The sequence below is a fragment of the Falco biarmicus genome, chromosome 13 (assembly GCF_023638135.1).
Source record: "Falco biarmicus isolate bFalBia1 chromosome 13, bFalBia1.pri, whole genome shotgun sequence".
Taxonomy (NCBI): Eukaryota; Metazoa; Chordata; class Aves; order Falconiformes; family Falconidae; genus Falco; species Falco biarmicus.
In genome coordinates this window covers 20,988,764-21,012,766 of record NC_079300.1, presented here as the reverse complement: position 1 = coordinate 21,012,766, position 24,003 = coordinate 20,988,764, and the positions used below count along the sequence as shown (strand labels likewise).

The 24,003-nt window shown below is 43.9% G+C and overlaps 1 protein-coding gene across 1 annotated transcript in view; it reads right to left on the bottom strand.

Annotated features, from left to right (window-relative positions):
* The window catches only part of EPHA4 (EPH receptor A4), a 107,171-nt gene that overhangs the window by 56,856 nt on the left and 26,312 nt on the right, over positions 1-24,003 (bottom strand). Inside the window, exon 4 of the mRNA XM_056358949.1 lies at positions 7,477-7,632. Coding sequence (XP_056214924.1) covers positions 7,477-7,632 — 156 coding nt within the window. The remainder of the gene's footprint in view (positions 1-7,476; positions 7,633-24,003) is intronic.

Below are 24,003 nucleotides of genomic sequence, written 5' to 3'. Positions count from 1 at the left end.
GGTATTCAGAAATCTTGAACTAATTTGCTACATAATAAACAAGATTCATGCAACAGGGAAGGTTGCTATGACTCACCGTCATTTAAAAAGAGCCTAGTACGAACCAGCCTGTTTTGAATCGGCAACTTGGCCTTGGCCATACTACAGAGGAGCATTTAAGTCTTTGATAAGTTACAGGAGCAGCAGGCACCTGGAAGTAAGCATCCAACGGTCTAATAGCAAGAAAACCTAACTAGAAATGCACTATCAGGAGCTGTGAAAAGTTTACCACACCTGCTATCCAAGATCTGAAAGCCAGGTTTTGTGCACAACGCAGCAAGAATACAGCGAACAAATAAAGAGGTTTAAAACAAGAAAAGATCCATGCAATGAAAAACTCCAAATATCTTTGGAGCATACCTACAAAGCGCCATGGAATGTCTTTCAAGTACATCGAGCACCTTTGAGGGGCTAGCTCAGGCACGAAGAGGCAGTACGACTCTGCTAAGGCTCTTAAGTTGCGTTGCCAGCATCCCCACCATGACCGTGCCGCTGCTCTCTCAACAAAGCCTCCCGATGCCGTCATGGTACAAATAGCCTTTAACAATTCTAATCAATACTCTTTAACTTGATCATGATCCTAAAATTCATCTCCCTGGAGGCAGGGCTGAGTGTGAAACAGAGTTTGCTATTTTCAGAGCGGATGCAAAGAAAGTAATTATTAAATAATCAATGTCTATAAACTCTTTAAGTTCCCTCACTAAAATGCCTGGCAAAGCAGTGCCATGCACAGCCTTCAAGAAGAAGTACTTTGGGCCCCTCTCCATCTCATAAAGCTTCATTAAACCTGTACAACTGTGGAGCTGTCAATAATGTTTCGGCACGTGAGCTGCGAAGCCCTTCAGATAAGCTTTTGTTGTTGATCTTTAACCATCTGAAAGACAAGTTATAATGCAGAGTAAACACCTGGGCTGTGTAAGTTTAGGCTTAGAAATAAAGCCCACACTTCCCTGTGACAGTTGTATATGTTGCTGCCACTAATTGCCTCTTTCAGCAGTTGTGGACAGGTCTCCTGTTGCTGTGGGCTAATTTACACAAACACTGACAGTTCGGACAACCCTCACTTCTTGTCTGCCTGGCTATTCCTGACCATTTATCATTATAGATTATGTGTTTGTACAACTGGTGAGACCAAAGTCAACAGCCTGCAAGATGCGGCAGCCACTTGAAATATCAGTCATCTGCTCTGCTTTCACCACCCTTCTTTACGTGCACGGTTAGCACTACAACTGGGTTTTAATAAGGCAACTGATTTGGTAAACAATTCTTAATTTATTTACTCAGGCAAGACTCCTTTGACTTGAGTGGGAGTTCTGCCAAGCTAGGGATCCTGGACCAGCGCCAATGATACAATGCCCATTTTACTGGCACGTACAGTTTCCTATTTACTTGCCAAAAGAACCCTGGTTACCAGCTTCACAAAAGGCTTTGTTCCTTTCACCTGGCAAACAATCCAATCAATATTTCCTCTTCCCTCCAAGGCTAAGGGAGTGAAGCGAAGAGGTGCAGTTACCACTGGCAGAGGTGGGGGAAAACTGATGCTTGCAGGTGCCACCCCTGTGGGCTCTGGGTTTCTCTTCCAAAAACCACCGTGTAAGAACATTTCACATTGCCACCTATGCTAAGACACATTATTGCATCTACTCTAACACACTGCGCTGCGGACAACACCACCTGTGTTCACTCACTCTTTCAAGATAAAAAGAATTCCACTGTGGATTCCAGAAAAGTTATCTGACAGTCTGACAGGAAAGAAATCCAACCAAAAAATAATTTGTTCTGTCATTGGCCCAACTGCTGAATTTCTTACTCTGTTAGCCCTCTAATTTACTTCAACAACTCTACAGAACTGGGTCCTGACTAACCAAATCAAAGCCCCTCTTAATTGAGTAGATGACTCTGTTAATTTAAAGCTCTGGCCAGAAAATCAGAAGACAGCTAATAAACGTTCTGCTGTATTTAAAGGAGCGATGATTTTAAGTCTACTGATTATAAACACACATTGTCAAATTACTCCCTTCTCTTCAAGCCATAACCACTCCCCTTCTTATTCGATGTTTTCTCAATTCATTCAGCCCGTCACCGCAGACAAGGGGAGACAGCCTTCTCCTTTGAGATTCCCATCACTCACAATCCCTTTCTCTCGGTCTGGCAGCAATGCAGCAATGGATGGTCTATTTTCCCAGCCTACGTGGAGAAGAAAAATCACTCTCTCCATACTGCCTGCCCACTGTTCCCTCTGCTCTTGCAACTGCCATACTGCACCTTAAAAGACATTTTGATGTACTGTGTACATAATGAACCTTATATGATGTTTTAAGAACAAAATTTCCTTAAGGTACGGACATATATAAAGAAGTGGAAGAATTATTATGTCGTAAATTTAACTTCTGAAGATCAGAGGCTGTATTGGCACATACTTCTTATTATACAGAATGGGCTCCAAGAGCAGAGGTTAGACTGAAGCAGTGCCAGGACAAGTGTGCAAACCCTGGGAAGGAAGCATGGCGAAGCCGCCCATGACACACTAGCCAGCACGACTGCGCATCGTACCCTACTTTCTTGTTCTTCTAAAAGCTAGAACAGTGATAATCGGCGTCTGTCTGGAAATTTGGAAGAGACACAAGTTAAGTTGAAGGAAAAAGAGCACATTTGTTTATTTAGAAGTCTAAACAATCATAATAAACATATGCTCAAATAATCAGCTCCTGTGTAATTACTCATTTGCAAGAACAGTTATTAGGTAGGTAAATTCACTCTTTTTTGAAAATGCAGGTCAAATATTTATCTCTGAGATATATTAAATGCAACACAAGATTCCGTTAAGGGCTTATATTAGACTGCAACATTTACAAAATTGAAGTGTTCAGACCTTTCAGACCTTTTTTAAAGCCCTGACCTTGGAAACAAATAAGGACAGTGTTATTTTAATGTGCATTCAAATTTTAACACCACAGTCACACAGCTCTAGTGGAATCCACACTGAGTTTCCACTGTAGATTGCTCATCATTTCATTATGGTTCATTATGCTGATAACTGTCAGAAAGCATTAGAAGCAGGAGACTTGAGTAATAGCACTGAAATGGTAATTTAAAAACAATATACTTTCTGGAGGAAATACAGCAGTGCGCTAAATTCAATTAGAAGAGGCAAATGTAAAGACAAGTAAGTGATGTTTGCTGTTTGAAGTCAGGCTCTTCGATTTCTTGATAACCTAAACTGGAGAAAGCCCTTTTAAAGCAGGCACTTTTCTCTTGCATCTCACTAAATTTGCTCTCATTATCTCCAAGCTTCTCCGGTATAAACTGCCTTAAATGCAACCGTTTTAGAAATATTTCAGGCCACGCCAAAATATCAATCAATCAGTCACTGTTTGGGTGGCACAACAGACTAAATTATTCAGGGTCATTTACCAAGACAGGTTTCAGGCCGGACACTCTATGCCGGTAATCTCTCTTTTGTAATGGGCTCCCAATTAAAAATCATTAATAATCTGAATCAAACAGACAATATAAACAATACAAAACCGTCCCGTTCTCATTCATAATGTGAGCATTGTTTGTTAAGAAACAGTTAGAGAACTCAACTCATTAACAGTGGGGACACAAGACCAATGCCCATTAACTTGGGTGAGAACTGCACCTGCCTGCACCAGGCTGCAATCCAGAGAGTATCTGCTTATGCAGAAGGAAATTCACGGATGAGGACCATGATTGAGACTGATTGCTTTCCAGCCTCAAGGATTTGTGTGCTGGTACGGCAATTTATTCTCCATTAGATTTCTAACCTTATGAAAATCCCACCCTCTTAGCAAGAGCTGAAATGTAATGAGGGTCTGAATAGCTGCCTTAACATTATTTTTGCAATACTTCCAAAAGGGAAAGGCATCCGTGTTTACCACAGTTTGTGCTCAAGCTTATTACAGGTCAATCATATCATCTCCAGCCAAAGCACACGGCTGACAAGCCCACCATGCTTCAGAGCTGAAAGTCTAAATTCCCAAATCAGGTCAAAGCAGCAGATCCAGGGCGGCTCTGCTCCTCAGTGGTGACAGACACACTGATGATTATCCCCATGAGACAAGCTGGAGGGAACAGATGCATCAGTAAACATGTGTATGTCAGGGTGTCTATGCCTGGCCTTCCAACACAGCCCAGCCCACCCCACCACCTCCCACGCTCATGGCCCACCACATTCTGCTCCTACTTGTACAAGCTTCAAGCCAGATGTAACAACTCACTCTAGCAGAGCTAAAACAGCAGAATGCTAAAACCGGAGTTTGAGTTACTTGTTTAGATAGGATGCCTGGCTTACCTGAAGGCTAGGCACAGTTTTTACAACTCAGCAATGGATGGAGATGTCAGAGTGGTGTCATGGAATGAGAAAACTCTCAAGACCCACTCCTGAGCAGTGCATCAGGAAGCAGGTATTTCTTTTATTACTTACCACAGGAATTGTGAGAAAGGAAAAGGAAGAGGAATTCTCTAATTCCCTTTCATCCACTAGCATCATCAGGCTAATGGAAGGTTGTAACAGGCTTCCTCTCTCAGCCTAAAAGGTGAGATAAGTGACGAGACCAGCCAGTTTATTACTGAGGAAAATCAATAGCCAAGGGTGAAAGCTTTACAAAAACACATCCTAAGAAGGCTGAAGTTCTTCATCTTAAAAAGTGTTTAGAAATAATAAAGAAAGGATCAATCCACAGTCCATTCCAGGTGTTCTCTCCAAATTACCCAACGTTACTTTTATTCACCTGGTCTAATAGTTCTCCAAGTGAACAGAAACCTGATTTTACAAGCCAGTGGAGCAGAGTCTACCTTTTTGCTAGAAGAAGAGATCTCATATACTGTGTTTTATTTCTTCATTAGTGCCCCGTCACACTGAGCGATTACTAAATGCAGGCCTGAATAAGAATACCAGGGTTAAAGAGAGCATAATGAACAAAGAAGGTGCCTGATTATTATGGCTGTCAACACAAGGGAATTGGGTTTGTCACCTGGTTTAACCAACTGGTAAGAACTGATTAGAGCCTGAATCCATCTGAAAGAACCTTTGATGTTTACGGTCCCCTCTGTCTCCACATCTTGTCAGGAAAGGCAGGCAAACAGGGAGCTTCCCCCGGAGGGGCTGCCTTCAGCCGGGGCCTCTGAACACCTCCTGGCGCTTTCCACCAGTGCGTGGGCAGGTGGCTACCCGGGGTGGGGGGCACAGCAAATGGATGAACCCCCCCCGCAAGCCCCTTGCACCCCACTCCTTGTGCAGCACAGAGGTGCACCAGGCACGCAGGGCTGCTCTTTGTGCCCGTGCAGGGACGGCCACCGCAGCACCGCTCAAACACCGCTAACGTGGACCTCGCAGAGGGGGTGCCAGCCAGCACAGCAGTCAGCGCGGGAGCAACGCCGCCCCACAAACCAGCTCAGAAATAACCTCTGCATCTTCCTTCACCTTGGGTCACATAAAAAGAAGCTCTTAAGCTACAGGAAAATACAAAGCTATGAAATGGGACCTCCAGAGACAGGCCTGTTTTCCAAGACCAGCTGTCCATGGGATTGCGGCGTTGGCTTGCGTTTGCATGCCGAGTCCCCCTCGTCTGCTGTAGAGATGAAGGCCGAGGCCAGCACCATGGCCCTTGCCTTCCCTTCTTCCCTTTTCATATTTTCAGGGTAAAAGACCAAGATGAGGGACTTCAACTTTGACTGACCTCCAAAGACAGCAATGGGGACGGGTGCCAGAAGCAGGCCCAAGCCTTGACAAAAAAGGGCTAAGCTTGCAGGGGTACGTTTTGCAATACAAGCAAACATAATTTGCTTACAATTCCCCCATCTGGAAGTGTTTTGCTCTCTCCTCATACTTCGCTCACTGCACGTGCCTATTTAAATTCAACCAGTTGATTACTAATTTGATTTCAATTTGGTCAGGATATCATTCACTAGGAACAGGGCTTTATGAGAAACTTTTGCTGGTATAATGTTATTTAGGGTGTTCCTTCAGAACAATAGTTTTATTGTTGCATAAAGATATTTTTCCTATCAAAATGCTCAAGCTTTATGTCTCCTAGTATAGATTATATTATAAAAAGCATGTTCCTACCCACTTCAGCAAGGTTTCACAATACAGTTAGACCTCCATCCCCAGTCAGTGTTTAGCAAGGAATATACAGACCTCTCTGCTTTCCTACTAAGCAAAAGCAGCTGCTCCCGGCTATGCCCAGACCTGCCTAACCACCACCCAGCAAAACTCGCAGCTGAAAAGGAGTACATGACTGAAGAACAGCTGGAATGAAGAGGGAGTGGGGAAGGGATGAGTGCTGGCTTAGTTATGGACATATTTTGTTTCTGCCTTGTAAGGGAGAAATTAAGATTTAAATAAATGTGAGTCATCTCTCCAAAATGAATTTAGAATATATTAAAACATTACAAAAGAAATATCTCAGCCTTCCCTCACTCACAGACACAAACACACTCTATACCTCAATATACAGCTGAACTCCAAAAATCTGGAAGCATTTCCAATAGCTTTCAAGGAAAGCCACACATTGATATCCCCTGGTAAAAGACATCCCTTTCACTTATTCTTTCAAACTGCTCTGCTCCTATAGAAGTGAAAAATTAAGAACTAGATGACCACAATTCAACACCAGGGCATTCCTGGAATCCCAGGCATTCAACTGTGTGAGCCATTAACCAACACACAGGACAAGGAGCCGCTCCAGTGGCCTCACGGGTGTGCTCTGTGTGCTGCACCTCTTGTTCTCCCTGCTGAAGGCATTCTGGTGGAATTAAAGCAAATTCCACTTACTGTATATGATCTATTCATCTACAAAGGATAAAACAAACCATACTTTGGGTGTTTGTTTCATTAAGGTTTAAGATTCATTATTACCACCCCTTCCAGGGCAGCACTTTTATGTTCCTAGGGGTCACCAGCTGTATTTTGAGCAAATTAGATATATAATGAAATATATTACCTATTTACCCTAGGTCATACAATTTGAGAAAAGCTTTCACAATTTCTACAAATATCAAAATTTAAAGAGATGAAAGGTGATGTGATCTACTGGACAGGTCCTCAGACTAGAACTTAGACCTGTATTTTATTTTCAGCTCTGTTACTGAGGTGTGCGAGTCACTCCTCTTTTGCAGCTTTGTCTCCTCCCAATCTCCTGCTTTATTTAGTCTGTAAGCTCTTAAGGGTCAGTGCAACCATGTCACCATTAGGAATTCAGGGCTGAGAACTAACACTTTATCTCCCAGAAGCGTGAGCCAAAATGCAAACTGCATCCACAAAGGGCTGTAAGAGCTACTGAATGCTGTGCTGTGGACGACACTTCTTACGGACACAGATCTCCGGGCAATATTTCCTACATACACAATGAAAGAAGATAGGAGAAGAAATGGATGATAAAAGGGGAGGAGACTGTTCAAAGACCAACTTACGAGTGCAGGGCATGGAGGCAGCATCATTTTCAGCTCGGAAAAAGCCCCGATCGCAGGTGCAGGAGGTAGAGCCTTCCCAGATGGAGTAGCTGTGAGGCGGGCATTTGGCACAAGCAACATCTGTCGAGAGAGCCTTGTAGTATCCAATTTTGCAAGCTAGATGGAGGAACAGAAAGGGAGAGTATTACTTGCCCAGGCTGTGATCATAAATTGCTAGCTTACTTATTCAAAATCAAGGCAGGAGACATTTCAAAGAGATCTAATGATGTCCTCTTAGCCCCAGGTGAAGAATTAACAATCATCACACTCTTAATGAGTAATCCCATGTCAGGGGACACTGATTTCTAATTCCAACAAGAGCCATTTTAAAAGCTGGCTTGGAGATGGTAACAAAAAAATAAAATAAAATTATACTCGTCTATTGACACTGCCAGAAAATCAGCTGCCTCTTTGTGCCTGCTGTGGAGTTGCATGTTGCTTAACCCATGTCCACCTGCACCCACACACACAGACACAGAGCATGACAAAAGGGGTGCAATTGGTTTATTCTATGACCGCTTAAGGAATGGCAGCTGACAGTCAGACACTGCCAATTTTTAAGAGGCAGTGGGACAGGAACCCACTGCGATTGGCATGCCTCACATGCCCGGAAATGGCACGTCTCCCTCCTGGCAAGGCAGCATCCATGTGGCTCCTTCTCCCCAAGGGAGGAAATCAGCAATGCTCTCCACTCCTCAAAGGCAGCGCATAGCAGGAGCTGCACCACTGCCACCAGGTCCCGTGGGCAGTTGGCAAGTTTTTGGTGACATCATCTTCATAAATGCAAGACTTACTCAAATGGCTACTTTTACATCACTTGGAAAAAACTCATTAGCATCATTAATAACACATTTTCATACTGGCTAACATGTATGTCATCCTAGAAATTTCTCCCTTGGCTACAGATAAAAGCCCACCTTCACCACTGGCTTTCAGTGCTACAGAGAACAGAGAAAATACCCAGGCATGCAAACATGTAAAAAGGAAAGGTTGTTCTCAGTATTTACTGTGTGACTCACTCTCACATCTTGTCATTTATCACCTACGTTACCTTTAGGGTTCCCCTGCTACACACAGGCTCCAGTATGCAGGGCACAGGCCCCCGCACAGCCGGGGCTTGCTGTTTCTGTTTTACCCTTCCCTTGGTCCCCCTCGCTCTTTCCCTCCTTCTCTTACAAAGCCCTCCAATGGGAAATGGAGAGGGATTTTAGTGACACATTTATAAAATGGCAAGCCGCTTCACTCTTATTAACCAAAGCCATTTATGGAATTTCCTTAACGACTCCTAACTTTATGACGTGCCCTGTGCCATCTGTAAGAGTGCTGGGAGATCAGCCCGCTTCCGCTCGCCGTGGCTGTCACCGGACCAGAGGACCTTATAAAAACACATCGCCCAAGTGACGAAGATTTATGCTTCCAGAGTTTACATGCATCACATTATTAGATAAGGTTCAACTTGCAAGGTGCTTTTTTGGCCATGCTTCAAACGGCCTTGGGGTTTCAATTAAAATCAGAAACCACAGCTTTGGCAGGGAAGAATCACAGGGGTCAAACCCAGCCTCCCCACATCAGAGACAATTAGTCCCTGAACACAAATACAAACCCACTAGGTACCGCCGATCAGCTAGGCAGTTGCAGTACACAAAGGCAGCTCATGTAAAACAGCTTATTCTGCTTGTGATGTGAATTGCTCAGGGGAAGGAAGAAAAAAAAATCCAACCAAAAAAAAAAAAAAGGAAAATTACCTTTCATTTTTTGATATGATTTGCAATATCTGGTGAGTGAGTTGTACTATCGCTACACATCCTCTTGTGCCTGGTTTAACAGCAGCAGCAGTCAAGTGGCAGATGCTGATCTGAGATATTCCTGGTTTTCACTGTCACGGCTCAGATCAGAAATACACCTAAGCCTGTATATGACCAGGACAGACACCGACAGGCAGAATCTTGCTGCCATGTATAAAGGCAAGGCATGGAAAAACAGAATACAAGACCAGACTGACTGCTCTTATCCACAGAATTCTTTCTATTAGTCAAGGTTTTTAAAATAAAACATGTAAACTCTAAGATTACTGTTAATATGAACATCATTGTTCACAGACTTTATTAAGCAAAGAGCCAACCTCAGCACCTTCCTAGTATTGAAATACTTAGATGATAAACAGTCAAGTACAAGGCTGAAGATCCTGCTCGGGCTGTAATATGCTGTTGGAAAGGTAGGAAAACGTGATGGGTAAAGATTTTTGCGACGATTCCGCTTCCTCACTGTCTTCTCAGATCAGTGGTTTTAAAGGGAATAGATGGATACAGTCGGTACTGCAAGGTCAACAGTCTGTAACGGAAGGATTTTTTTCCCCCTCGTTTCATGCACCATATTTTGTTTTCTACTATATTAAGCCAAGATCATTAATATTTCAAGACCTGAAGAAAGCTCTCCAAACACAGTGGCTGCTCCTAAAAAGCACACACAGCCATTTTGCTTTAAAAATCACCTACTCCTGAACACTTAGTTTTCTTCATTTTACTGTGCTCATCAGAGTTTCACCACGTCTCAGCACATGACATAAAAGGACATTAGAGCATGTGTTGCATTAAACCAGTAGTTCTTTGCCCCTAAGAGCTCCATGATACCATCACTTAAAAACTCGAATCTAATCCTGTAAAAGCTGGAAGTACTGCTGACACACCTATTACAACCAGCTCCTGTTAAGGCTAAGGATGGGCTTTTTTTGAAGGTTAATGATTTAGTAGGCAAACAAGAAGCCTGTACAGAACCTATTCCCTGAAAGTCTTTATTGCTTGCTCATGACAATTCTTCATGCAGCTGCTTTTCTAGGAAGGATTTGCTGGGCGAGACCCAGGATGAATGGAGTTCTTACACAGTTTTCGAAAGATACCATTGTAAAAAGATTAGTTCACATGTGCAATGCAAACTTTGAATTCAATTCCTTAGCTTTGCCTTAATTAGTTCTTTCTGTTAGGTTTTGGGTGGGTTTTTTAAGGAAAAAAAAAAAAAGAGAGAAAAATCTTTTCTCGTATTCAGATCACCCACAAGCATAGCAAGGTTGCAATCATCTGCACTAGATCTAAGGAAAATTGTCAAAATCATTTGCAGCATGAAAAAGCTCAGTTTTTTCCTCAGAACAAATCACATTGATTTTAAATGGACATCAACCTGAAACACTTATGTTGATATCTTTGAGTTCTAATGTTAAAACCTATTTGATTTCTATTTCTCTTAAAGCGAGAGAGGATTTGGCAAACATTGTGGGTCATTATTATATGCCTTTATGCTTTTTTTTTTTTTAATTACCAGTGTGATACATGCTAAACCACAAAGCCTACTCTGAAGAATTATGGAACTTTAGTAAATCTGGATGTAAATTTTCTTAAGCTGTTTTTCAAACTCCATTTTCTCATTAAAACCTGAATTTCAGATTCATGACTTTCTCACTAAAAAAAAAAGTGAAAAAAACAGAATTTACGAACTCATCCCATAGTGAATGGGATTCTAGTCACATTCTTTTTAGTCACAGCTAAAACAAAATATATGTATTAAATTGTTTTTAATGATTTTTAAAAAAGCTATGTTTTTTTCTGATTTGGGAGGGGGGGGATCTTTAAAAATATTACGCTTGCAAATTTAAAGTTGTTAAAAAAAAATCCCCCGGCGCTTGCTCTGAAATTGTTCCCTTATCCTTGCTGAAATGGCAATGAATCTTTCCATCATAGCTTGGAAAAGGTTTGACATGCTTAAGAGTTCTCTAGGAAAAAAAGAAAAAAAAAAAAAAAAAGAAAAATATTAATGTCTTGCAAAGGCTTTTCTGAAGAAACCATCCCAATCTCTTTGTTGACAAGTTCCTGAATCATTAAAAATGCAGTACATATATATATATAAAAATTCAGTGCCTGCTCCTCACCCAGGAGGAGGCTGAGTGGGACTCTGAGCGGGTGAGGGACAGGACCCTGGGGCCGGCAGGGCTGGGCACTGTGGGCAGCAGGTGGGATGGGGAAGGTCCAAGCGCTGACGGCCGCTGGGCAGGGGCTCCGGCAGCAGCCCGGGCACCCAGGGCAGCAGAAACAGTCTCTACCTCCTGCCTCAGCCTCTGCCGAAGGGGAGAACTCACAACAGAGAAAAACTCTGTTTTCCCGATTGGGAGCTAATAAAGAGAACAGGGTGGCTAAACAAGCACAGAAACAGAGTTTTGCTCAAGTAAACGTCAGTGAACTTAGAAGAAAATCTGACAGGGATGTTCTGAAGTGCTGATTTGCAGCAGCAGCTAAACAGACTGGCGGGATGACAGTCCTGTGCAGGGGAACATGCACAGCAAGGCTGGACTACAGAGCTGTCGCCTGTACATCGCTGTGCTGAAGGCTGAGCCCTCCAAACGACTTCTGCTTCAGGAACGGGCCCTCAACCAGGACAGCGTCAGCAGCCAAACACAAACCGTGCTCCTGCTGCACCCCTCCTTCCCCAAAGGGACTAGCGCACCACTGATAACATTTACTAGCACATGCAAGTGAACAGTATAGCTAGAAGTCTGTGGAGTTGGCTGAAATTTCAGAAACTATGCATTTAATAGTTACTATTTGCTGAAGCAGAAAAGTGTATCAGCTACATACTCATGAAAATTTCAAATTTCCTTGAGATTCAATTTTGAATCAAATCTCCTTCCACACACAACAGAAAAGGGGAAAACTTTTTAAGTCAACAATTGTAGCCAACTTTAACAAAAAAACCTGAAATAGTATTCTTGATGAAATGAAGGACAAAGCAAAACATTTCAGAACAAATATTTCAGTATCAGGCTTATAAATTTCAGTGACAAAACAAATTTGTGTTTAAAGACTTGAAAAAATACTTTGGTAGCATATTTCATGTCTTTCATCGCTGGTTACTTTTTCTACAGCTCTTCCCTGTCTGGAAATATTTTAAGCTCATGTTTTAACTACACCCTTAGGAACAAAAGTTACTTTTATTTTTTCCCCTCTAATGTTGTTCTTATTCTTTCAGAGGACGGATTTTCTCTCTCGAATTGTAACAAAACCACATCTGCCACATAAGTAGGCTGCATCTTCTCAGCTCTCTTTTACTGTTATTACCATTTCTGAACAGATTTTTGTGTGTTAATTATAGAACTCAATTGTTTGGATAGTCTCTTTTGATGAGCTTTCTGCCCCGCACCATGAACCCCTCCGTTATTGTACAGCTGTTTTACTTCCAAATGCTCATCGGGGTTTTCTAATTGTCAAGCTGTCCCAGCGACTAGTTCTTTTGACCTAAAAGTCAAAGAAAGGGAGTCACCCTTGTCTCCCCGACATGAATACCACAGGAGTCCCAGTGGCCCCCCTAATACCTACGAGACAATGCCTTTCCAGATCATTGCCACTACAAGCATAATTGGGTTTTGGGTGAAATGAGAAGATTTTAAATAGGATGAATTAATGAGTTTCTTGTAAAATTAAGTCGTTCTCCTGGTCCAATCTAATTACTCACTGTAATGCCCCGGAGGGTGATAAATAAAGATCCTTAGAAGCCAGGATAAAAAAAAGAAGCAGCTTTCTCTGGAGCCTTTCTTAAAAGTCAAGTTGCAGAATTCGATGTGACGTACCAAATGCTGTTTCCAAATAACTTCAGATTCCTTTGATGTTCACATCATAAGATCTTTGCCTCCTGTTAATGACTGTACAATTGCTACAAATTAAAAAGAGTTCCCCATATTTAACGCATATCTTTTATGAGAAAACCAGTATTTCTAAACATGAAGTGCATATTTCTGCTGCACAAATGACACTAGGAAATACACGCACTATCCCACTAGGGAAAGAGCCTAGACTGACATCAGAGCACTTTTATTCTGTGACTGGGGACAAACCTGGGAAATTCAAAACAGAAATAAAGGGACCTTGAAGCACAAATATACTACGATGTGAAATCCAAACTGTTTAAGCCACTGAAACTGTGCACGCAGGTATACTTGCAGGTACACATGCAGACCTCCTGTGCAAAGCCACAGCATAAACTGAGTGGCGGAGCTTTTCACACAGCCGGTCTAAACAACCTAAAAAAAAAAAATAAATCTTTGGATTTTTTTTCCCCAGTGTAGCAACCTTGGCTACAAGTCTGCAGCTTGTGCTGCGGTTTGATGGTTTTGTTTTGGTTTGTTTGTTGTTTTGTTTTTTTTTTTTAAATGCTGAGGACTGACCCCGCGATGATGGGAGTGCGGGAGCCCTGGCAGGAGCGGAGGAAAGCACTGGCGCTCCGGACACCCACAGGGATGCTCCTCCGCTGGGGTGAACCCGGCTTCCTCCAGCAGCTCCTGCAGTGGGAACGGCAGTCTGGCAGCCACTCACCGCAGGTGATGTGACCCTGCTGCTGCCGCTCACCTCGCACCCACATCCCTCCCAGAGCAAGCTGCAAGCAGAATGTGACCCCTCTCCCCACACTGCCCCAGGGGAGCCCAGCCTGTGCGCCATGCAGCTTCCACTGGGCTAGGAGAGGCTCACCTTCCTCTCCACCAGCCGCTCCACCGGGCTAGTGCTGCCGGAGGTAGCAGCTGTGCGGTCCTGCACCACACTGTCCCCTCCCAACCTGTGCAGAATGTGACCCTTCCAAGGCTGAAGTCCACATCCTCCAAGGGAGACCCTTATCTGGCTGGATTTTCCCCTAATGTAATAACTAAACGTTAGAAGACAGACACTGGCATGTGGCCTCCAGCCGCACACCACCACAGAGGCAACTCTCCATCAGCCACCTGCACCTGCCCCAGCCACTGCAGGAGGACTCAGCCATGCTGGACCAAGTGGTGGCGGCTCTGCTGCAGATGACTGCTACAGCCCTTTGGGCCACCAGGAAAGGCTTCACCGCAGACAGCAGGACAAGGAAGAGGAGGGCAGCATTCCAATGCAGCAGCTGTAGGTATTCACAGCAGGACTCAAACCTTTGGCAATCCAGTGGTGCACTGGCTGATTGCATCCACGCTGAGGTAACGATCACCTCATTGAAAGGTGGCCAGATTTTCTTCTCTGGTTGGTTTGGTGGGGTTTTTTGGCTCCTGAGAGACAAGAAATTCAACTGCCTACTTCAGTTTCAGAAGTTAAAAGTAGTGAGGAGCAAGGAACTTGAGAGATCTTTGGTGTGGAAGTGAATCACAATCACCACCCAAGGTCTCTTCTTGAATCCTCAGGAGAAAAAAGGATGAGGCATGCACTGCAGAGTGCAAGGCACCCATCACCACAACTGGTCAAAGACAGCAGGGACCAGCTGTGCACTGACTATGGCCAAAACCCTCTGCACTCTCAGGTACATCCCATCAGGTCCCATAGACTCATACATGTCCACTTAAGTGCCCCTTAACACAGTCCTCTCCTGTACCACCACTTCCACAGACTCCTCTGGACCTGGAAGGCCAGGTGGCCAACCTTACCAATGAAACACAAGGCAAAAAAGCCTTTAGTACCTTAGCGTGTTCCATGTCCTTGGTCACTAGGTCTCCTCCCGCACTAAGCGGTGGGAGCACATTGTCCTCAGCCTTCCTTTTGGCGCAGGCAGAAGCATTGTCCTTTGTGTCCTTCATATCCCTCACTAGGTCCAACTCCAGCCAAGCCTTGGCTTTCCTAACTCCTCCCCTGCATCCTCAGGCAATGGCTGGATTCTACAGTCCTCCTGGGCACTTCTCTTCGGTCTGAGCTGTGCCAGGGGCTCCCTGCCCATCCACCCTGGCCTTCTGCTATACCTACTCTGCCCTCTGCAGCTGCAATGGCACGGCCATGTGCTTTCAGCAGCTTGTCCTTCACAACCCACCAGCTCATGTGGGTTTCTTCACTGCCCTCCTGACAAGTACATTCCTGAACAAGCCAACATCTGCTCTCCTGAAGTCGAGGTCTTAAATTTTTTTTTTAATATACGTGAAGTCCAGTGAAAGAAAACAGAAATGAAGAAGTCACTAGCTCAGCAAAGGGCACGCACAACAGGATGGGACATCTGATACAGCAATCTGTTCAAGGCAGCGCTACAGGCACAAACAGAACTGCCAGGTGTATGGTACAAGAACTGGAATGGGCTATTAATTCCAGCCAAGGAAGCCTTGTTTGCCCGAGTATCATTTTCTTCATACAGCCTTCAGAGTCAATTGCCAGACTTTATCATGCAGCCCTGCACTTGGACACCGCACACTGTGGGCACAGCCCTACGGCACCGCTGCCATCATTACACTTCCAAATCCTCCCTGGAGGGACAGAGTTCGTATTTTTGAAGCACTACGCCTAAGCAGTATCAGTTCTCCTGGGTTTTACACAGAGAAATGCTATGCTTGTCTTCTATAGAAACTTTCCAAACCAACTTGTACCTCATACAAAAGAAATATAAATATGCTGATAACCCAATCATTTTAAAAGCTGAAACCTACTTTATCAGGTACCCTTTTCTAAGGAAACCAGACAGTCAAAAGCATAGAAGAAAAAAATACATGTACAATTGACATGTTAAATAAGCTCAATAGACACACACAGAAAAGCCCCAAAATGAAAAATTAGCTTTTATTCTTAAAAATTACTACAAATTATTCTGAACTGTGCTACACAGCTTATAGATCACAACTGTTAAAAAACCTCCCAAAAAATATAGAAACTTGAAAATCTTATATTTCTGTGAATTGATTATAATAGCTTATATGCAACACCCACTTTTGCTATAGCTGTAGTATTGGGGGGTAAACAGCTGGGGTTAGTTTGACATTTTCCACATCACAATTGCTACTGAATGTCAGCAGTGCCCTGATCTTGCACCAGCACTGCCAACTCCGCCTGCATACGCAGCTTCCAGACCCATGCTAGAAGGGTCAGCTGAAAAGTCTCGTTGAGACATCGTAAAAGGAGAATCAGCCCCCCGACAGTATTTGCTGCATTGGGTTTTTGTCTGAGATTTAAACAAAACCTAAAAACCTAAAAAAATCAGGGTCTAGGTGAAACAATTGCTGGCTGAAAAAAAAAAAAAAAACCCCCACCAAAACCCCTTTCTCAGGAAGAAGGCAGCACTTTCCACAAGGAATGAAAATCCCAACCTGCTCTGCTCTCTACAGGAAGATATTTGCTAGGACTGGCAATCGCAAGTGAAGCGGCCGGCACTCCACCACGGGAAACAAAGGACCGTTTGTCCTTGCCATGTCTTCAGGAGGCATCCCGTCCTTTCCAGGCAGCTGTAGCATCCAATTCAGCAGAGTATTACAACTTCACATTTATGTGCTTTAATGAAGAGGGATGTACTGCTGAACTGAGGACTCGGCACCTCAACGGTTTGCATTTTTATTTTTATTCTTTTAAATATTTAAACAATAAACAGATGCCCTGTATACGATAAAGGCCCCTCTTCTCAGACACTGCAGTTGAGTGGCTGTGCACTTTTCAGGTGCAGAGAGCACTAACGCTGCTAGCACACTTGTGCAAGGGTGCTGAGAGCATCTTTAAAATATTACTGTCCAACTCAAGTGTTCAGACATTCTCGATTTCAGAGTGCTCAAGCTGTCACTGTGCTCTGTCACAGACTTCATCTAACTTTGAAAGTTTAATCACCTTTATACAAGCTGTGAGATTTAAGAGATGAGTCAACTAATCAGTTTCAAATAATTACTCAATTAGAAAAACAAGTTGATGGTTTCCCTTGAACAGAAGCAGCATGAGGAGAATCAGAAAACTAACAGGTTTTTAAGCAAACCTAAGAAGGGGGTTTTAAAATTAAAAAAAAACCAACACAAAACCCCCAAAAAAACACAACCTAGAAAACTGTGATTTTTGTTCTTTAGGCAACTAAATTTTACGGGGCAGGGGTGGGGGGCAGCCGGGGTGGGGGGGCGGGAATCACTATTAAAGTTTTACAATATACTCCAGTGAAAGCTGATTAATTGGCCTGAATCTCCACATTAACAAGCCCTAATCCTCTTGTCAGGAGACCTGCCTACAAGCTGCTCTCCCCAGCAGTGTAAAAGCACTGATGGGAACAGAGATCTGTATCTCAAAGCACTGTCCAGCCAGCCTGGGATTATCTCTCATCTCCTAAATCTTAACAGCTCCGTAGAAAGGCAATTAAAACTTCCAAAGTTAGATGAAGTCTGTGATAGAGCACAGTAGCAGCTTGAGCAGTTTGACATGGAAAGGTCTAACACATAGCTCCAACAACATTACAGTTTAAAACCACTATTTGCTCCTAACACAAGCATCAGCTGGCACCAGTTGAGGGTCTTCTACTTACAAAGAAAAGTGTATTCTTAAGGTATTAAAGGTATTTTCAGTTATTTTAAAAGTGCTTGTATTTTATACAGCCTAATGAGACATTGCAAGTTGGCCGAAATAATTATTACATTAATACCCTTTAACGAATTGCCTATTGTCAAGAATTTGTGGATTGATCCTGCGCATAAATCCTTTAATGCCGTCTCCTTTGTGCAAGTGGAATTTCACTCTGCAGCAGAACTCGGCATAGCTATAATTTTTTCTGCTACTGTTTGAACTTGTATCATGACTATGATGGAGCCACGTCATGCCAGCAAACTAAAAACTACAGTGGTTTTTCTGGGCGTTTTTATTCTTGGGTTAACTGTGAACAGACCGGAAAGGAGTTCGAGCTCATATCTCCAGAGCTATAGCAAGATGCCTTAATATGGTTTAATCATCATATTCTCTCTAAATGGCTGTATGGCATTATTTAAAAAAAAAAAAAAGCGCTATTTTGGTCTCCCCAGAGAATTGCTTCACACAAAGGTTTTGGAAGATGCCTAAATATAGACAGTTCTGGTGAGATCCGGGTCTATGCAAGATAACAACTCTGCACTATTTTTGACCATTTAACAAAGATGCTGGGAACACAATGGCTTCAAACACACACTGCTTTGGCTCTCCTCACCACTATAGAAAATAGGCAGAGGTGCTTATAGAATCATAGAATCCTTTAGGTTGAAAAAGACTTTTAAGATCATCAAGTCCAACCATTAACCCAGCACTGCCGTGTCCACCACCAAACCATGTTGCTCAGCACCACATCAACACGTCTTTTAAATGCCTCTGCTTCTGAGAGACTCCCATCAACATCACTGTAAAAAACTATCAATCCTCTACTAAGTAGTACATCAATCAAAATAGTGGCGTGCAAATCATGATCCATTAAGCACTTCACACTTGATTACCCATGACATTTTAGAGAGGGTCATACATTGATGAGTTGCTTCTCTCTTCTTTGCCCTTTGCTGTTTGGAGTGCATGACCACTTTTAGTTCATTACCAATGCAAAGTTTAGCACAAAGCTTAATTTCAACAAGAGGAAAACAGCAGCTCAATTGTTTAGCCTTTTCTCCTTACATTTGCTCAAGTCTTATGTTTCTCTATCCTACATGGCTCACACATTTTCAGAAGAAGTGTCAGACATGGGGCACATGTGGGTGGACCCTTGTTTAAACATGGTGTTCACTACCAAAGACATTCTGAAAGTGGAAGAGGAAGATTCAAACCACTCAGGATTTCTCTAAATATCTTTCTTCCTCCATTTATCCTAGATGTGAAAATCAGGCTGAAGATTTGCTTCTCGTTGGGCTAACTCAGAAAACCCCAAACACGCAGTGAGGCATCTGGAAGCCATCCTTCTACATTTGTTCTCACTGATGGCTTGATGCTTCACAACGAGGTGCAATCTCATTGTTACAGCGGACACTGAGACAGTCACCCAGGTCTAATTCCTGGCTTTGACACAGATGCTGAGGACAGCTTGCCTGACCTTCCTCTGGCACTCACCAACAGTGTGTATCACAGTATTAGGAGGAAAAAAAATCATTCACCTCCTTGCCAGCTGGTCTGGCCTCACCCTCTGCTCAGTAACTTCCAGCTCATCTTCCTGTGGATCATGGGAGGTTCCTGGACGCAGATAACCCTTTCTCACAGGACTTAATAGCAAGAAAGCAGCAGGGAGCAGCGGAGCAGGGCTGTTCCTTTGGGGCCCCTAATTTGAAGGGTGTAACTACACAGACACCCAGAGCATAAACTTCAGTATCCCTGCCTCAGTTTATCCACTTACAAAGTGGCAATAAAATTCACAATAGATACATCTAAAAACTGCTGTGAGGTTTAATTAAGCAATAAGTGCCTATAGAACTCTTGGAGATCTCCAGATAACAAGGCACCAGTACAAGAAAGGAGATGATTACTTCTGATGAAACAAAAATCTCATGGCAACAACCTGGCACACTCAGTAGGGAATATCCAGGGCTCTCTCAACTCTCCCTTTGCAGCCTCGGTAGAGAAAGCTTGTGGAGATTGTTTACCTGTTCTTTTGCATCACAGGCTTTGGCAGGATGTTTGAGAGAATGCAGAGAAATGCCTGCATGGGCCAAGTGCTCAGAGCTGTGAAACGCAGTCCCTGTTTAAAAATCAAAGAGCCAGGAATCTGCTCCTGTCAACAAGCCTTTCAATGGAGAAGAATAATTTAGCAAGAATAGATGAAATCTCCCACCTTAGGCTGATCTGGGTGGCTGTGAGGAGAAACGCGTTTTGGCAGTTCCCACATTCTTTTGTCAAGCTTCTGTTGTCTGGGAAAGTGTGGAGCGCCAGAAGCCCTTGCAGGTGAATACCTTGGCTGTTTCAAGCTTACTTGATTCAGAGCAATAGCATGTTTATCTAGGATGTTTGGAAAGTTATTAATGAGATCAGCAAATCCTTTCCATGTATAAATTATAAATCACCTTCAGCAATGCCATGTAAATTACCAAGTCAAGTGAGAACGTGCTTATTTATCTGTGACAGTCTTTTATCACTAATAAATAAAAGCAAGAGGGAATTATCTGGGGAGAAGCACATTGCTCATAGCACTGAAGCACAACCTGTTAGGTCACGAACAGAAACACCAGTGCAGCAGAACCCCTGTTAAGTTGCTTATCACAACATCCTGAAGGAGATGCCAGCAGTGGCACTACTGCAACCTAGGAGCAGTAAAACAGCGCGTTTGCTGTCCAGGCTTGCTGTCCAGGCTGCGCTGCTGACCCTGTCCAGGTGCACTCCTAACAGTTCCCACCACACTGGTGCATCAACACTTGCTCTGCAGAGAGCAGATGTCTTCCCCTCACCTGCACTCAGTGCCTCTTCCCATCATCACACCTCCCTGCAGAGTGAAGGAAAGGCACTGGATGTACAGAGGCTGTTTTGGGGGACCTGTTTTCACAGCCCCAGCAAGCAAGAGGTTCAGAAAAAGAATAGCCAGAGAGATACCAGTTTTATGACTGGCTGCTGTGAGTTCTGGATAAGAAGAATTACAATCTGAGCTGGACTTAGCTTTTAAATCCTCTCCTATCCTGAATTCACAGGACACATCATGCACTAATTCCTTTTAGCTGATGTATGGTATCTTTACATCACAGCTCTGCCCATCCATCTTCTAGGTCCAGATAACCCACTGATTTACAACACAGCTGCTGCTCTAAAGAGTACAGGATTTGGCCCAGTTATGCAATGGGTCTATCACCTGGTAGAATTTAAAAGTAGGTTCGTTTATGAAGACAGCCATTTGATGAATGCTTTAAGACAAGCTTTTCCTCAAGAGTTCTGCAGAAACTCTCCCTTTGTATAAGAAGGTACATTTAAAAATTAAATAAAACCCTGAGGAAAAGAATTGCAGAAACAAAAATGGTTGTGATAGATCTCTTCTTCCCCAGCTTAGCCTTTGCCACGCACCTCCAAGGAAGGCTCTTGAGCAGACACCAGTGGAAATGATGAGTTAGGAGAGGGGTGGCAGGGACCCTGTGGATCCCTCCCAGTGAAGCATCCAGAGTATGAAGCCATCAGTACCAGAGCAAAATCGCAGTGGCTGAAGGGTTACACAGTGGAGGTGCCTATTGCTCCTGCAGGAGATGGAGCTCACACCCTGGGCGCTGTAGGAAGCACACACACTGAGGCACGATAACGCAGTTTCAAGATAAGACTGGCTGCAGCACAAGGAATGAACCCACAACTGACCCAGTCACTAAAACAAATGAAGACTGCTCAGGTGGCTGGGTGAATGCTAGCCAGCACTGACGAACGAATGACGTGTTCCTTCCCGCTCTCCACGCAGACCCAGGCAGTCCCATCCCCGGCAGGGGCACTGACGAGCTGTCCTCAGTGGGGCTTTGCCACATGGCCCTGAGCCTCCTGTGCCCCCGGCCGCCAGAGCGGGCACCCACAAGGCACAGCCCACGGGCTGGGATACACAGCCCAGCCTGCCGAGCCCCCACCCCAGCAATGGTGATGCACAAGAAAAGCTTCCTTTCAAATTCCTGGTGGATGTTGCACAGCTGCCAATTAGGAGAAAGTGACAAAACAAACACAATTTTGCTTCTAATCTGGAAAAGCATCCGTCTCCAACAAAATATTGGCAAATAGACCTAACAATAACATCCCATTTTGGCTCGGAGGCCCTCATGGCTGACATGATAGAGGTATTTATTCAAATATCTACGTGATATGTAGATTAGTTCAAGATAACTAACAAAGAAACTAATTGTGGTAACCATGGAGCTATTTAGAAATGGCCAAAAGCACCACTGACTTCAGTCCAGGCCACAAAAATTCACTCGAGCAAAGAAACCTGGCGGTGAGTCTCACACAGGCTGCGCAGGCTCCAGAGCCGGCGCGTGACTCGCGTCCGCCCTGATCACCCCACGCTCTTCCTGATGCGATACGTTATCAGCACCTAGCTCTTATGAGTGCTACTTTTATCTGCTCTCACTAAACCATATCGAGATTTAATTTTGCCTCAACAATTAACAGAATGCAATCCGCGGCATCCAAATGGCACCTAAGATAACTCAGGAAAGTGAGGTTTTAAAATATTTTTTGGTGATCTTACACCAGTTAAGCAAATAGATGGTTTGCATACCCAAGTATATTTTCAGTACCTATCTTTCACATTCCAAGAGATCCCGAATTCACACAGAGTAATCTCCACTTCCAAACTTCAGCCAAACAGACCTGAGGCAGAAATGTTCTCTTTTTTCTCTTCCTTTGTCAACTATCAGTGGATTCGTGCCAAATTAAAGTGAATCACCCTGCAAAACTTCACTGCCCTCCCGGTGTGCCCGTGACTGTCAAGTTTCATACAGTAAGGCACCATACAACTGCAGATGGATGATCCTCAGGAGCAGCCCCAGCAGCCATCTGTGGCCACCAGAGCTCTCCCCTGTGCTCACCTCACAGAAGGGTGACCTGCACCCTGCTTTGACCACCAAAACCCAGTCCACTGTGGATCTGTTAGGTTGCCCCAGCCACAAGTCCCTCAAGGACCACCGTTTGCTTGAATTTTCAAGCGCTTCAACACTTCAGTACCAAATTCTTTACTAGCCTATCAAAAAAAAAACCACAGGAGAACCTGTTCTTTCAAAAACTAATGCTCAGGATCAGCATATTAGTTTTCCGTGTTCCTTACCTGCAATTACTTAACACTTTTTCTTGCCTGCATTCGTTCCTTAAGAAACATACACTCAAATAAACAAACCCAGGACTTTCTAACAGAACCAAACCACAAAATTTGTACATGATCAAAACTTGAGGCAGTTAAGAAGAGCAGGAGGAGAAGTTCTTGCTGCGAGGAATTAGTTATGGTGCATCCAACGTGTCAAGTTTATTTGCTAGATGTATTTTTCCTTTGTGAAGGTGCAGCCGAACAGTGGCCACTAATGGGTCAGTAAATTTGCACTGTGCCAGGCAAAGCCCTGAACACAGAGATCAGCAACCACCTGGGGAAGGAGGGGAGATGGTTATTTCACTGTTTTTTTCTTATGCATCTGCTCACATTTTGTGAATGTGCCACTCGGAGCTACCATTTCAGTTGTGCCCAACACAACATGGGACATAAGCAATCTTCTGAAAGACCCGTATGAATCACCTTTGGCAACATTAAGTGGGTTTTGATGTTGCAAATGCTTAGTGACTTTACTCTGAAATACACAAACAGAACTGTTCCTCCGCACAGCAATTTTAGGGATTCAGAGGAATACGGGGTTTAAATTTTTAACTGAAGGAGAGTGATTTTTAAGCCTAAAGCAGATGCCCCCTAATCAGACTGGCTTAAAGCAATAAGGCAAGAAGGAAAGTTGCTCCTGCACAGTAACAGTTGCACCAGACTCATCCATGACCTTAAAAACTAGCTCACCAAGACCCCTGGCTGAAGGTCTCCGGGGTCCACAGAGGTGAAACAGGAGCCCCCCTGCCCAGGCTGTGCCCTGCACCAGGCTTGCAGTGGGCAGGGGCACCCCGCAGGCTCCCTCCCTGCCAGGAACATGACCCCCAACACAGGGACCGACAAAGCCAAGTCCCAGTATATGAAAAAGTTTCCCAAAACTGCTGTTAAGGAGCAGCAGCCTCAGCATCCAAATACTTTAATAGTTACCTGAACACTTGCAGAGCTGCCGCTGACTCGTATGCCAACTGCACTCGAAATTCTGCAACTGGGGATTAAACGTGCAGTCTCAGAGCTCAT